We start from the raw sequence: 17,150 nt of genomic DNA, 5'->3' as shown, positions 1-17,150 counted from the left end.
TAAATCCCCCAAAACTATGCAGAATCCTACAATAATCAACGTAAAAATCCTGTGTGACCACACCCGACAGTGCAAATCAACTCATACTCGCCCCCTTATATGTTTTCAAGTCACATACTGTACTCCTACAAAACATCAAATGGAGTTCAGCTGTTTGATGAATGTTCTTTTCAACAGATGTCAAATCACACTGTGCTTTCTCGTCGTCTGTACCTGTTTGAAGCTGTGTTTGTACTCTTTGCAGGCGGTTTCCACTGTGAACTTTGTGCTGAAAATATTGCAGAGTTTAGCACCGTACCCGTTCCTTCCACCTAGGAGGAAAACAGAAGAGAGACATGCTTTCATCTATGGAGAGATTGTCCTTGAAGAGCTATAGTCATTCACTCATTCCAGTGTTGTGTTACTAAGCACTGCAAGGGGCACTACAAAACTATTCAGTTAAGATCATATAAAAGCAGACAGTAAAAATGGTTTAGGTTAGAAGTTCTGTCTGAAGCTGTATGGAATCCATATGAAATGGTGTTCCACAAATGGACAATAAATAAATAAATAATACATTAATTAGATTCTCGTTTTCAGAGTGATTTTGTCACCTGTGACTTTCTTCTGCTCGTCGTCGTAGTTACTGGAGGTGAGGAGGTGTCCGAAAATGAGAGCAGGAACGTACATCTTCTCATCTTTGTGTTCCACCACGGGGATGCCTTTACCATTGTTCCAGATGTTTATGGTGTTGGACTCACTGAGGGAAGAGAGGAGATGGGGATGATGAACGTAGGAATATTAAGGAGGGATAAACAATGCATGCAGAAGAACTTCACAGGACAGACAGAAACATCATGACCCAACTTGAATAACCATTACGTATTTCCATTTAGATGTACTAACCTTTAGATTGTGGCGGTCATAAAATTTTGTCAGCCGGTTATTGTCATGCAAAAGACTGCCGGTCTCACGGTAATTGACCGTTAATTAACATAAATGGTAAGCATCTCCAGGCCTCCATGCATACAAGCCACTGATGCACACCCTTGGAACATCTACATTTTTTAAAACATCTACAGTCTAATAAATCAGTTTAATATACACCATTACAATAAATCCCTTATTTTTAGGCAGGTCTAAGGAACATTATGATATGAAGAAAACGTATTTCAGAAGAACAGAATATGAGTTGGCCTACTGTCTGTTATCTGACTATGCGCCATGACATAGGCTGTAGGCTTGTTCATTTAACAGTCCCGTGCAGTGGCGGTCGGTGCCGTTTAAGATGAGGGAGGATGATCGTTTCTTTCTGAGCATGGCCTTATTTCTATTACAGCATATTGGATGACTGTCATTCATATTCCATTGAACCTGCTCAATGTATCATCCATAGGTTTAGGCTACTACATGATACTGTCATTTTCCCTGTACCCATCATGAGGTTGCTACAACCTAGCCTACGAATGAAAGTTTACAACGTAGGTGCACAGGTTGAGAGAATTTGAGTAATCAAGGTGACAGACAATGACACATTCAATACCGCCTTGCACACTCTTGCCTGCATCTAGCTGATCTAAGGCGTAATCATTAGTCCAACAGTTGCAAACAAGAGTTTCTATTGGACAAATTTAGGTATGTTTATCCCAGTTCCATTCCATTTAAGAAAAAAAAATTTCAACAGAATTGCCACAATGAATAAACCCCTGATCACACTCGAACACAGTTCACTTTCATAGCAGCCACATACAAACAGCTCGTTGTATAATTTATTCTCGCATCTAACTACACGCTCTCCTCCTCTCACCTTTTCCCTTGGCTTGTGGACTTCAGTGCACAACACATCAGCTGTCTGTGACCAGGCGCCAAACCTTCATATCATGACCGCTAACCGCTACACACAGCCTACATCGTTGTCACGCGTCATAGTCAACATAGCTACTAGAACTAACGTGTTAGTAAACCCGCTACAATGCAGTATAGTGTACAGTCAGCAGCAAGCAGTTTAGCAGTTACACCGGCAGGCCCATGTGGCAAAAAATTAATAAAACCAAAAGCTTACCTTGACTTGGAAGAGTTCCAGTGTTGGACAGCCATTGCCAGCTAGCTAACATAGCATCCCTCTCTGTTTGAGCCGGGTGTTTGAGTAGGCTAAACTAGCTAGCTGCATTAGACTCTAGCTAAGTAAGAGAAGTGAAAAAAGATATTCTACGAAATATAGCTCTCTCGCTATTAATTTAGGAAGAAATTAATTTGTTCAAAACTGTTCAACTACTGTCTTTCTCTCTCTTTGAGTCAACTACTCACCACATTTTATGCACTGCAGTGCTAGCTAGCTGTAGCTTATGCTTTCAGTACTAGATCCATTCTCTGATCCTATGATTGGGTGGACAACATGTCAGTTCATGCTGCAAGAGCTCTGATAGGTTGGAGGACGTCCTCCAGAAGTTGTCATAATTACTGTGTAAGTTTATGGAAGGGGGTGAGAATCATGAGCCTCCTAGGTTTGTATTGAAGTCAATGTACCCAAAGGAGAACAGAAGTTAGCTTTCCTCTGGCTACACCATGGTGCTACCATGCAGAGTGCTACTTAGTCTACTGTAGACATTCATTGCAAAACAGTGTGTTAAAAAAAATTAATATGAATATATTTAGTATAGTTTTATCTAAAAAGGATAACATTTTTTAATGTTTCTTTATTTTTATGAAATTCACTGAGGATGGTCCTCCCCTTCCTCATCTGAGGATCATCCACTGGTCCCATGCAATTATTTTATATTATATGATTTTATAGTAAGAAGAATATGATTGAACATAGCTGAATAAAATAGAAAGGATATTTTTCCCATTCTGGAGTGAGTGAACATATGAAGTGGCTAGGTTGAGCGTAAAAGTGATCATTTGAAACAGGCCTTATACACTAGATTTAGAGTTATCCATATGCACTCGAATAGTGAATGGAGGCCACTTCCTGCTGGTTTGTTTTTCACTCATGCCGCGTAGTCTACTCCGGTTATTTCACTCCACACATCAACCACCGTTTGAGGAGGCTGCTGAGCGACAGGTGATTATCTGCCCAAACTCTGTATGCCATGGGCTCTGCCCAAACTCTGTATGCCATGGGCTCTCCAACCAGGTTCCTGTAGCTACCCAGTGCTTAATTTGGGAAACCAAGTGAAATCTGTTCGGGAACATCAATAGTAACATGTTTTCACAACGAAACATATTTCATTAAAGTGTTGACAACCCCTCTCTCTGCGCATTCGAGAAAGGAATGAAGGAGCGAGGGGAGGAGATGGAAATGCACGGTGATGAGATATTCTGTAGCTAAAAGGTAATGTGTCAGCCTTAAATCAGCCGTGCATAATATGCAGTAGGCTATGTATTGTATAACGGCACAATTATTTAAAATATTGTTTTTATTTTTTCGGTATAGGTCTATAGTACAGTACAGGGGCGCTGTTTTGAATAAGCTCTAATATGCATATGGCTGTTTTGAATTAATCATCACCTTAGAAAGTGCTGTCCATTTCGTTGTGTGAAGGTGTCAGCATGCTTCAGTTCGGCTGGCGGCTAGCCGAAGTCAGCTAGGCGAACGAGTGTGCTCGCATACTCCCTTAACAGACATTCGCTTGAAAAAGGAGAAAAAAAGCAGAAATAGTACTGTTTGTCCATTTTGAGATGCCATAGCAGTATACACTTCCTCAAAAGTCAGAATTAATCTAAGATAACGCAAGAAATCTGTCATTAATTTTGACGTGTTTGTCAAAGAGATCTTAGTCGCGCAATTTTACATCTAACTAAGATGTTTTATTTAGAAATACTGCACCAAACAATGTGCATGAAAACAAGTAGTCTCTCATTGAATGACAAGAAGAACTTTACTAAAGAAACCTTACTGTTGACCAATCACCGACGAAGCGGCATAGACTTGCCTCAAGAAAAAATTTGTGCCCGAACTGACAAAACCCTTACCGAAGTCCTAAATTAACAAAAACGTCATAATATATGCACAAACTCTTCAGAACTGTTTTGGCTGGGAAGCATGCGGACACCTTTACAACATCCACTATGATCATGTTTTCCACTCAGAGGGACAATAGAGCCCTGAGTACCAGGCCATTAGCGACCTGATGATCGTTAGCGAGTTTGGGACTACCAATGCATGTCCAGAGTGCATAAGAGGAGAGATATGACAGGGCCTTTTAGAGAGAGAGAGACGTGCAGACAGGCCACACAGGGAGAAGACTGTGTGTGTGTGTGTGTGTGTGTGTGTGTGTGTGTGTGTGTGTGTGTGTGTGTGTGTGTGTGTGCGTGCGTGCGTGCGTACGGAGAGAAGCGCCAGAGGAATGCGTGCGTGCGTTCGGCAGATTGCTGTGGATGCCGTGCCGTAGGTGAACAGCATGTTAAATGAGCTCCCTGAATTCCAGAACCCACTGTTCCTTAACACCTACCCAGATCTATCAGCCTCTACAGTACCTCCCTGTCTCTCTCTACCCAGAGATCTATCATCCTCTACAGTACCTCCCTGTCTCTCTCTACCCAGAGATCTCAGCCTCTACAGTACCTCCCTGTCTCTCTCTACCCAGAGATCTCAGCCTCTACAGTACCTCCCTGTCTCTCTCTACCCAGATCTATCAGCCTCTACAGTACCTCCCTGTCGCTCTCTACCCAGAGATCTATCATCCTCTACAGTACCTCCCTGTCTCTCTCTACCCAGAGATCTATCAGCCTCTACAGTACCTCCCTGTCTCTCTCTACCCAGAGATCTATCAGCCTCTACAGTACCTCCCTGTCTCTCTCTACCCAGAGATCTATCAGCCTCTACAGTACCTCCCTGTCTCTCTCTACCCAGAGATCTATCATCCTCTACAGTACCTCCCTGTCTCTCTCTACCCAGAGATCTATCAGCCTCTACAGTACCTCCCTGTCTCTCTCTACCCAGAGATCTCAGCCTCTACAGTACCTCCCTGTCTCTCTCTACCCAGAGATCTATCATCCTCTACAGTACCTCCCTGTCTCTCTCTACCCAGAGCTCTATCATCCTCTACAGTACCTCCCTGTCTCTCTCTACCCAGAGATATATCATCCTCTACAGTACCTCCCTGTCTCTCTCTACCCAGAGATCTATCATCCTCTACAGTACCTCCCTGTCTCTCTCTACCCAGAGCTCTATCAGCCTCTACAGTACCTCCCTGTCTCTCTCTACCCAGAGATCTATCAGCCTCTACAGTACCTCCCTGTCTCTCTCTGCCCAAAGATCTATCATCCTCTACAGTACCTCCCTGTCTCTCTCCTCTCCATGGTCCTCTTTTCTCTCTTCCAACTCCTCTCCTATCTTACCTCTCCTCTCTTCCTCTCCACCGCTCCCCTCTCATCTCTTTCTCCTCTTGCACTTCTCTCTCCTCCACGTCTTCACTCTGTTCTCCCTAAGTCCCTCCACCATCAATGTACGGCTAAATACTCCGCTGAACCATGCACAACGCGGACTTTAAACACACACATCACAGTGGTCAGATCACTTCAACAAAATGGATACTCCACATTTTTCAAAGACATCCACCCACAGAAAGATCCTCATGCCTTGATACAGTGCCTTCAGAAAGGATTCACACACCTTGACTTCTTCCACATGTTGCTGTATTACAGCCTGAATTTTAAATGTATTAAATTTAGATTTTTGGGTCACTGGCCTACACACAATACCCCATAATGTCAAAGTGGAATAATGTTTTTTGAAAATCTTACAAATTAATGAAAGGCTGAAATGTATTCAACCCCTTTATTATGGCAAGCCTAAATTAGTTTAGGAGTAAAAATGTGCTTAACAAGTCACATAATAAATTGAATGGATTCACTCTGTGTGCAATAATAGTGTTTAACATTATTTTTTTATGACTACCTCATCTTTGTACCCCACACATACAATTATCTATAAGGTCCCTCAGTCGAGCAGTGATTTTCAAACAGATTCAACCACAAAGACCAGGGAGGTTTTTCAATGCCCTCGCAAAGAAGGGCACCTATTGGTAGATGGGTTAAAAGAAAAGCAGACATCGAATATCCCTTTGAGCATGGTGCAGTTATTACACTTTGGATGGTGTATCAATACACCCAGTCACTAAAACAGTTACAGAGTTTAATGGCTGTGCTAGGTGAAAACTGAAGATGGATCAACAACATTGTAGTTACTCCACAATACTAATCTCCTAATTGACAGAGTGAAAAGAAGGAAGCCTGTACAGAGTAAAAATATTCCAAACTGACCAACTATTTTATTAAAGAGCTTTCAAAAATGGCATTGGGCGAGCCATTGTTTTCCAATGAAGGGAAGCCGATGCACCTACCTAGGCAGCATGCACTGCGCAATTTTTTGGGGTGGTGCTGCTATGCTCAAATGATTTGATTCCTACACACAACCTCAAGGCGAGCAGAGGGCTTTGCCGTCACAAAACAGGACTGTTAAACAGGACTTATGATAATGACGGATGCATGACAACTAACTGCAACAGAGAGAAACTGCTGTGCCTACCTAAGCAGCATGCACTGTATGGTTTTTGGACTTCACTAATGATTGACAACTGCTTACTAAGCATGTGTACTTACGGATCAATGGAGATCTTTATGGTCGACATGTTCTTATCTCGCTGTTTGTTGTCGGCCGCGTTGACTGTGGAGTAGAGAAAAACATGTTCAAATGAGAAGTAGTAGACTGCAGGGATTCGATTGTGTTGATAGAATCTATGGAGAAGATACCTGGTACTGGCATTTTCATCAAGAGCTTTAGACACACTTGAGAATTAATAGCCTAAATGTTGCCTGGCCTATAAAATCCAAAACCACATCCTTTCAGCAAGTCTCTCATCCAGAAAACATATTGAAAAGTCGAATTGCCTCAGTCAAGTCTCCTGTGTGTTATACGGTTTGGTTGGCTTGATTCATTTCAAGCCTTTGCTTCAGTTATAATGTGACGTTATGTGTGACTGACCCTGTTTGAGTTATGTCTAGTAAGTAATTACATAGATGTGGTAGGAACTAGTGAATATTTGAGCAGTGAGGACAGACTGCTGTCATGACCTTTTCACCACTATAAAACAGCTAAATGAACACAGTGTGTGGAGCAAAAAACTCAATGTCTTCTCATGTCTCCTTTCATTGCATATTACCGATTTCCAGTAGTTTGATCGCTCAAGGTAGTGCCTGGTATAAACATACTGTTACAGGACAGGGGTATTCATCTTTTCATCAATGCAGAACCCTAACATTTTCCGGTACAATAATTGGTTGTACACCATGTTAATGTGCCAGTCAGCCAACCACATAAGCGAGACTAGCGCTGGATTCTACTGCAACTGGTCAACTGACATAGAAAAGTCTGCCTAAAATAGAATCTACCTCAAACAATTGAAATCTTTATGTTCTCTTACATTTACATTTTAGTCAATTAGCAGCCGCTCTTTTCCAGAGAGACTTACAGGAGAAATTAGGGTTAAGTGCCTTGCTCAAGGTGATTTCTCACCTAGTCTGCTCGGGGACTCGATCCAGCGACCTTTCGGCTAACTATTAGGCTACCTGCTACTTCTTGAGGGAATGTCCATCAGAGGCCATCACAGTAATAACTGGGCCTGATATAATAACTGAGTAATAACATATAGCCTAACAACACTGAGCTGAGGGCTATGGCTCGTTCATAATGACAACCTTGTTACCTGTGTGTGTCCTGCTTTAAAAGACCCTGATAGACTTACCAAGAATTTCATCAAAGATTTTGTATAATCCAGGGACGTAGGTGATTTCTCGTAGATTCATCCCAAGGTCTTCATCGAAAACCCACATTTGCTGAAATAGATACGTTTATTGATCAACCATTCATAATATTTGACTACGCATCAACAACAAAGAGCAACACCAGATTTCTCTGTTAGATCTAGCTACAGAACTGGATGTTGTTGTGACTAACGTTGTGTAGAACAGGGGTTCCCAAACTTTTCCACTCGGGACCCCCCTTCCAGCAAGTGGAACGTCTATTTCTATGGGCACAAGCACTGTTCATGACACAAACTGTTCACACCCCTCTTGTCGGTGGAGAGAATTTTGCAGGTTTAAAACTTACTCCCTGCAATACTAGACATTTTGTCATGGGGTGCAAAGAACATTCAGCAGTTTTAGAGCTAATTTACTTGCAATTCTACACATTTTGCCATATCTAATGTGTATTCATGTGATATTTGAGAAACTAAAAAATTACAACAATATCTATGGGCAAAAAAAACCTACATAAAAAAACGTTCGCTGACATGGGCTAGTCTATCTGGACATTCCTAACAAGTTATAAGTAGCTCTCTAAGCTATGCAATGACAAAAACATTTTAAGTTTAAAGTCGAACTGAATTCCTTAAAAAAACATTGAAACTTTTTTGGGGGGGAGGTGGGGACCACTGGTGTAAAATATGAGTCAAGTTCAGTAGGCACAAAACAAGAGTGAAAAAAATTATAATCACAATTTCGTTTACTGTTGCACCCTCCTGAACACAACCTAGCCGTCTACAGTCATGATGAACCTAACTCACCTGGGTGACAGGTTCCACAGAGCCGATGTAGGTGTCTGGCCTCAGCAGGATGTGCTCCAGCTGGGTCTTCTTCTGGTACACCCTCTCCACTGACATCTTCTCTCCTCCCTTCTTCTTGGCTCCTCCACCTCCTCCCTCGGGCTTGCCCCCATCGCCCCTGCCGTTCGCAGCCGCAGCCGCCGCTGCCTCCTCCTCCCTCTTTTTGGCAGCATTCTTCTTATCAAAGAGGGTCTGGTATTAGACACATGTGCACAACTTAGTTAAAAATTACACTAGAGATAAATTGAACTCTGTGTCTGCAGGCACTGGCAGCTGATTATCAGAACTAAGGCACAGCAGTCGCCATTTTGTTTGACTTCGATAGTTTGGATAGTCCGTCTAAGTCACGTGTCAAACTCATTCCACGGAGGGCCGAGTGTCTGCAGGTTTTCGCTCCACCCTTGTACATGATTGATGAATTAAGGTCACTAATTAGTAAGGAACTCCCCTCACCTGGTTGTCTAGGTCTTAACAGAAAGAAAAAACAAAAACCCGCAGACACTCAGCCCTCCATTGAGTTTTACACCCCTGGTCTAAGTCCTACTAGTCCAGTGTAGCCTCCAATTTTTCAGCTCCTTTACGCTTTGGTTGTTTGGTTGATTAGTGGGTTGGTTGGAACTTGGAAGGTTTATTTGGTTAGGCTAGTTGCCCGGCACACACGCCCACAGTAGACACCATTGGTTAATGTGCACCCAAGGAGAAGCAAAAAAGTGGCTGAGCCTGAGGAGCAAACTTTATCAAATAAAAATGTAAATGTTGCAAGCTTGGGGAAATCTAAACGGTATTGGTGTGGCAATGTATGTATACAATTGATCCAGAGGCTTTGAGCATGCAATAGGCTTATATAAACTGAGCAAATCATCTACTCTGCAATAACAAAAACAGTGGTTGAGTATAATGCAGTCCCTGTCACCTGTGGCCCTTGAGACCCGTTTACATTTCTCTATGGGGAGGTATCTGAGCAACAGACCCTCACAATGCTCATCAGCCTATTAGTAACAAACAGGGGACTCAAAAACAGTTCACTCCATATGGTCTACGGTTTACACAGCAAGTCATAATCATGATGATCAAGCCAAAGCAGCCATTTAGCTCATGACAGTCCACCACTCTGGGATATTTGCTTTAATAAGATATGTACAAAAAAGTAATCTTGAGATTATTATATATATTAGGTCTGCTAAGAACCTAATCTTGGTTGCTCAAACACACTGAAAGAATCCTGCATAATGTCGTTATCGCATCCCTGCCTGCATCTACCTGACAGACAGCTGCTCTATTGTCTATCTGCTGACAGTGGCACGCAAATTGACCTGTGTGAAACTAGCCACAATAAGGATTCACCATGATTGTGGAATTTGCGCTTCACCTTCAAAATAAAAGTCCCCCATTGAAAGTGGTCAAATGTTGTTCTAAATTCAACAAAAGACAATAATTAGTTAATTTGACAAAAATAAAATCTATTGAAATCGTGTGGATGAATTATGAAAAAGTATGAGAAAAAAATGTATGCACTCACTAACTGTAAGTCGCTCTGGATAAGAGCGTCTGCTAAATGACTAAAATGTAATTACACTTTAGAATTGCATTGGGGGGGCATACTTATATGCACTGCACAAAATAAAATACAATTTGTCACATGCGCCAAATACAACAAGTGAAGACTTTATCGTGAAATGCTTACTTACGAGCCCTTTCCCAACAACGCAGTTAAAAAGCAAGAAAATTAGCAAATAAATAAAAATTTAAATTGTAACAATAAAATATAAATAACAAGTCTATATACAGGCAATATACAAGGAGTACCGGTACCAAGTCAGTGTACTGGGGTACGAGGTAGTTGGGGTGATTGAAGTAATATGTACATGTAGTTTTGGTTAGGTGATTGATAGAAGTACTTTGTAGGTAGGGGTGAAAAGCAGAAAGTCCGGGTAGCCAGTTGATGAACTAACTGTTCAGCAGTCTTATGGCTTTGGGATAGAAGCTGTTCAGGAGCCTTTTCGTCAAAGACGGTGCTCTGGTACCGCTTGCCGTGCGGTAGCAGAAAGAACAGACTGTGACTTGGGTGGCTGGAGTCTGACAATTTTTAGGGCCTTCCTCTGACACCACCTGGTATAGAGGTCCTGGATGACAGGGAACTCTGCTCCAGTGATATACTGGGCCATACGCACTTCCCTCTGTAGCGCCTTGCGGTCGGATGCCAAGCAGTTGCCATACCAATCGGTGATGCAGTCAGTCAAGATGCTCTCAATGGTGCAGCTGTAGAACTTTCTGAGGATCTGAGGGCCCATGCTAAATCTTTTCAGCCTTCTGAAAGGGAAGAGGCATTGTCGTGCCCGCTTCACGACTATGTTGGTGTGTTTGGACCATGATAGGTCCTTAGTGATGTGGACACCGAGGAACTTGAAGCTTTCGACCGTCTCCACTACAGCCCCGTCGATGGGAATGGGGGCGTGCTCGGCCCTCCGTTTCCTGTAGTCCACGATCAGCTCCTTTGTCTTGCTGACGTTGAGGGAGAGGTTGTTGTCCTAGCACCACACTGCCAGGTCTCCGACCTCCTCCCTATAGGCTGTCTCATTGTCGTCGTATATCAGGCCTACCACCGTCGTGTCGTCAGCAACCTTAATGATGGTGTGCTGCCACACAGTTGTGGGTGAACAGGGAGTACAGGAGGGGGCTAAGCACGCCCCCGTGTTGAGGGTCAGCGTGGCGGATGTGTTTTTGCCTACCCTCACCACCTGGGGGCGGCCCGTCAGAAAGTCCAGTATCCAATTGCAGAGGGAGGCGTTTAATCCCAGGGTCTTTAGTTTAGTGATGAGCTTGGAGGGCACTATGGTGTTGAACGCTGAGCTGTAGTCAATGAACAGCATTCTCACGTAGGTGTTCATTTTGTCCAGATAGGAAAGGGCAGTGTGGAGTGCAATAGAGATTGCGTCATCTGTGGATCTGTTGGGGCGGTATGTGAATTGAAGTGGGTCCAGGGTGTCTGGGATGATGGTGTTGATGTGAGCCATGACCAGCCTTTCAAAGCATTTCATGGCTACAGATGTGAGTGCTACAGGGCGTTAGTCATTTAGACAGGTTACCTTGGTGTTCTTGGGCATGGGGACTATGGTGGTCTGTTTGAAACATATGGGTATTACAGACTGGGTCAGGGAGAGGTTGAAAATGTCAGTGAAGACACTTGCCAGCTGGTCAGCGCATGCTCTGAGTAGGCGTCCTGGTAATCCGTCTGTCCCTGCGGCCATCACACAGTCGTCCGAAACAGCTGGTGCTCTCATGCATGGTTCAGTGTTGCTTCGCCTCAAAGCAAGCATAGAAGGAATTTAGCTCATCTGGTAGGCTTGCGCCACTAGCAGCTCACAGCTGGGTTTCCCTTTGTAATCCGTGAAAGTTTGCAAGCATTGCCACATTCAACGAGCGTCAGAAGCCGTAGCGGGATTTTGTATAAGCTTCTGGATTTGTGTGCTGCTCCTTGAAATCAGTGCCGAGGTTGCCTTTAATCCATGGATTTTGGATAGGGTATGTACGTACGGTCACTGTGGGGACAACGTTGTCGATGCACTTATTAATGAAGCCGGAGACTGATGTGGTAAACTCCTCAATGCCATCGGATGAATCCCAGAACATATTCCAATCTATGCTAGCAAAACAGCCCTGTAGCTTAGCGTCCACTTCATTGGACCAGTTCCGTATTGAGCGCATCACTAGTACTTCCTGTTCCTGTACAGCCTAACCTATGACCCCACAATATTAGAAACAGGTCAATTTGACCCTCCCCAATAATAAACCATGATGATCTTGATGAATTGGAAATTATTTTCCCACCTTAGTTACTGGCCTTCTGTGGCTTTAAACTACACAGTACTACTCAATTCCTCATATTATGATTGGATCCCCCCCCACCGCCAATTATGCTTGGTTTGGCCCGGTCGTCAGAGGCTGTGGTTTGTGAAGGGAAAAAAGTTGCACAATAGCACCTCTCTTTCTCTCCGTTCTCTTCTTAACAAAACACTTAATTCTCTGAGCTAACTTGTAACAAATAAAGAAGTACAATCATATTTAACATGGTAAATTCATAAGCATAATATGGAGAAGGTTTCTATTGCAAAGTGACGGGCCTAAAAAACAAGTTATTATTGGTCACGGTTAAATTGGGCTCAATTTTGTGAGTTCAAAGGCAACTTTGGTAGTATTATAAACTTTGAAACAATTGGTTTCTAGTAAACTACATAATTACAGAAGGGCTGTTTCTCTGAACCTCAGGCAGTAGGCTCAAGCAAGTCTGTCTCTCTCCCCAGTCAGAGGCAGCCTGCCTGTCTCACAGACTCTGACCAGCAGCAGCAACCTTTCCTCATTATTTAAAACATAGGATCTTACAACATGATGAAAGGGGGCCATGACTGAAATAGTTTGGGAAGCACTGATCTAGCTAATGATTAGCACAAATACAGATGGGCAACCCCATGCTTCAGCCTATTTAGTTATAGCCACTATGCTGCATCAGTTGGCTACAGGTGATAATTGCTTATTGCTAAATAACACACCAGCCTGATATTATGGACCAATATGTTGTTAGGCTCATTTTTGGAGGGACATTCTTATTTTAATGTTGTCACCAGGGCTGCATTCAGGCCCATAAAACGTAATGCAACATTCAATTAAACGGTTGGACAGTTCTGAAATGGATCCGTGGCTTTCCCACCCGACCCGATATGCATAATTACATTTTAAAAATTAACAGAGACCTAATATTTGTGTAAACTCTACACAGTTGTGTTCTGTGAGTGTCACTGAGAAGGCCGATACCCCATTCCATGGGTGCAACATCCCTAGGTTATGCTGTACAGTGCAACATGAATGTCTAATACACACAATAGACTGACTGGAAAGCTGATTTCCCACAATCAAAGTCCTGCAATATGACTAGAGCTAAGAAGCTAATATTTGAGTGAACTCTACGCAGTTGTGTTCTGTGAGTATCACTGAGCAAGTAGGCTGATACCCCATTTGATGCGTGCAACATCCATAGGTTAGGCTCTACAGTACATACAGTGTATTGCAAAAGTATTCAACCCCCTTGGCGGTTTTCCTATTTTGTTGCATTACAACCTGTAATTTAAATTGATTTTTATTTGGAGTTTCAAAAAATTCAAAAAAATTAATAACGGAAAAGTGGTGCGTGCATATGTAAAAAAATAAGCAAACACGTTTGGTGTTTGCATGTGGGAGACTCCCCAAACATGTGGAAGAAGGTACTCTGGTCAGATGAGACTAAAATTGAGCTTTTTGGCCATCAAGGAAAATGCTATGTCTGGCGCAAACCCAAAACCTCTCATCACCCCGAGAACAACATCCCCACAGTGAAGCATGGTGGTGGCAGCATCAACTGTGGGGATGTTTTTCATCGGCAGGGACAGGGAAACTGGTCAGAAATTAAGGATTTTTATTTTTTTTCACCTTTATTTAACCAGGTAAGCCAGTTGAGAACAAGTTCTCATTTACAACTGCAACCTGGCCAGGATAAAGCAAAGCAGTGCGATAAAAACAACAGAGTTACATATGGGATAAACAAAATGTACAGTCAAAAACACAATAGAAAATGATGGATGGCGCTAAATACAGGGAAATTCTTGAGGGAAATCTGTTTCAGTCTTCCAGAGATTTGAGACTGGGACAGAGGTTCACCTTCCAGCAGGACAATGACCCTAAGCATACTGCTAAAGCAACACGAGTGGTTTAAGGGGAAACATTTAAATGTCTTGGAATGGCTTAGTCAAAGCCCAGACCTCAATCCAATTGAGAATCTGTAGTATGACTTTACACCAGCGGAACCCATCCAACTTGAAGGAGCTGTAGCAGTTTTGCCTTGAAGAATGGGCAAAAATCCCAGTGGCTAGATGTGCCAAGCTTATAGAGACATACCCCAAGACACTTGCAGCTGTAATTGCTGCAAACGGAGCCTCTACAAAGTATTGCCTTTGGAGGGGGGGTGAATAGAAATGCACGCTCAAGTTCTGTTTTTTGTCTTATTTCTTGTTTGTTTCACAATAAAACATATTTTTCATCTTCAAAGTGGTAGGCATGCTGTGTAAATCAAATGATACAAACCCCCCAAAAATCAATTTAAATTCCAGGTGGTAAGGCAACAAAATAGGAAAAATGCCAAGGGGGGTGAATACTTTCGCAAGCCACATATGCCCCCGATGCAATTCTAAAGTCTAATACATCCGCAGTTCGCTTTCAACTGATTTTTGTCAAATTAACTAAATTGTCTTTTGTTTAGTATTACCTAGTCCAAATATGTCACGATTACACTATTTGTATCCGTTTGAATCACTTTCAAATGGGGGACTTTTATTTAGAAGGAGAACCGCAAATTCCACTATTGTGGATAATCCTTATGTGGCTAGCTTTACACAGGTCCCAAATTGTGCTGCTGTATCTACGGGCTGGCCGCTGCTATAGCTAGCTGGCCAAATGTCTTGCAAATACATATGTCGCATACATTTTTTTTTATAGATTAGGCAACCTACGAATAACGGTATTTGAGACACATTCAAGATTCTATATTCAAACGGCGTGCATGTAAAATATGCAAACTGACTATCAATCCCACTTGACGTGCATTGCAACAAAGAACTTCTTGGGGCAATGCCATTGGCCAAGTGGCTCATTAACCGGTGTCTTACAGGAAAGCAATGTTGCCGAATTACATGATAAAAGAAAACAATGTATCTAACGTTGGTGGACTAATCTGTGATTGTATGTGCAGGGAAATCGTAGCTAAATTAATATCCCAAATGATGGCCCATCTTGAATAGGTGCATGCTAGTTTAAAGGAATGTATTAGCTGCTGGCTAGTTAGCATCATCTCTGGCCATTTTAAAATATCCAGCTCTTGACAAACTGGGGAATTTCTCTCGTGCATCCTGGCAAAATGATCAACGCTAGCTGAAGCGATAAAGCAAACCTTTCCAGTAATGCAACATTATAACAAAATAGTAACTTACCACCCAAGTCAGACCCCCACTTCCTGCTGCGCCGTTTGACATCTTCCTTTTGTTTCCCTAAATGTAAGTGATGCTACTAGCAGATAAAATACTGAAAAGTCCTGCATACAATATAGTCCATAAACTCAATAATTATTTCGGTTAACGGACCCCATTGCGTTATTTTCTGTGTCAGTACAAGTTAAAAATGTCTGTCAAAATAGTTCAAGATGGGGGAGTGTATCGCGGCTATTGTTAAAATCGACAAGCGGTGGTTAGAACTAGGCCTGAAATCTTCAACAAAGCTTGCGTGCTACTTGCCGAGGTGTAGAAATTACTGTACAAAATCCAAACGTTAAATAGTTTCACAACATTTTATGTAGTACAAAATAAATTGGAGTTAAAATACGGCTGTAAATCAATACCAAAATGTTCATTCACAAATAATAACACCGCCGCCTGCCTCCGTCCGGCTCCACCATCCGCACGGCGACAATCCCCCACAGCGGAAACCACCAATCCGGTGCTCGCTTTTCGAGGCGCCGGTACTTCAGCCAATGAAAGAAAGACATGCCCCACGATGTACTTGCAATTTGTAACCAGTAGGTGGTAGAACAAACACACCGACCGCATTACTTTTTCTTACTGTAGTCCAGTCTGCGTAAAACCACAAATAGTACTTTATTATACCGATTGCACAATTGACATATTTGAGCAAGGACACATTAACTCCTTTAATATCTGGATTTCTGCAAGGTAATTGTAGTTAAAATATTTGAACACAGGTCTTCATCATGCATTCACCATAAATACATATAGAATACCAGTATATCCATAACCATAAGTGGATACATGCATAAAAACCTATCAATAGTTACATGGCTTTCTGGTGTCCATTCAACATTACATACAACAATTACACATACATTGTATTGCCTTCTTCAAAAGACAAGTGGAAAATCCATATCAGATGGACTTTAGGCTCACAAGTCATATATTCCTATTCTGTGTCCAGGAGCCTGAACCTTGTTATGCAGGGGGTTGCAGCCAGGCCATATTGATCCATCATCCCCTTTGAGGTGGAAAGCCATGTTGGACACCATATGCTTGCAAGGGGTCCAAGAGGATTAAGTCAAGTAAGTTACTCCTCATTGGGCAGAGACAGTCTAGATAACAGAGGCTTTTGTGTCATACAGAAGCTGGGTCTTGCTACATTACTGGCAGTAAATATCCAAGTAGCATCATTACAAGATATGTAATCAATATAAGATTATTGATTGAAGACACACAGATCCCAAAGGATTATTGAACTACCTGACCGACCATCCATCCATCCATTCTGTACCCACAACCAACATCACCAAACTACTACCCCTCCGTTTGTCTCATAAGCACCAAGACGCATATGAATATACAATACATGACTATGCACAGAGTCTGTGTATTCAAGGTGATCATCTTGAGCACGTGTCAATCTCATTCCGCGGAGGGCCGAGTGTCTGCAGGTTTTCACTCCTCCCTTGTACTTGATTGATGAATTAAGGTCACAAATTAGTAAGGAACTCCCCTC

The 17,150-nt window shown here is 42.5% G+C and overlaps 1 protein-coding gene across 3 annotated transcripts in view; it reads right to left on the bottom strand.

The window, feature by feature from the left end:
- LOC121571918 (DNA topoisomerase 2-beta-like) overlaps positions 1–17,141 on the bottom strand; it is a 35,030-nt gene extending 17,889 nt beyond the window's left edge. For 2 of the 3 annotated variants that reach the window (XM_041883713.2, XM_045222054.1), the window contains exons 1-6: positions 15,602–17,141; positions 8,550–8,780; positions 7,728–7,818; positions 6,586–6,649; positions 594–739; positions 214–311 (exon numbers count right to left, since the gene is read on the bottom strand). In XM_041883713.2, coding sequence (XP_041739647.2) covers positions 214–311; positions 594–739; positions 6,586–6,649; positions 7,728–7,818; positions 8,550–8,780; positions 15,602–15,643 — 672 coding nt within the window. In that variant the 5' untranslated portion in view covers positions 15,644–17,141. The remainder of the gene's footprint in view (positions 1–213; positions 312–593; positions 740–6,585; positions 6,650–7,727; positions 7,819–8,549; positions 8,781–15,601) is intronic. The other variant, XM_045222055.1, reaches the window with a different exon arrangement.
- Positions 17,142–17,150: the final 9 nt, after the last annotated feature.

This window comes from Coregonus clupeaformis, chromosome 8 (assembly GCF_020615455.1).
Source record: "Coregonus clupeaformis isolate EN_2021a chromosome 8, ASM2061545v1, whole genome shotgun sequence".
NCBI classification, from domain to species: domain Eukaryota; kingdom Metazoa; phylum Chordata; class Actinopteri; order Salmoniformes; family Salmonidae; genus Coregonus; species Coregonus clupeaformis.
This window is presented reverse-complemented; position numbering and strand designations above follow the sequence as displayed.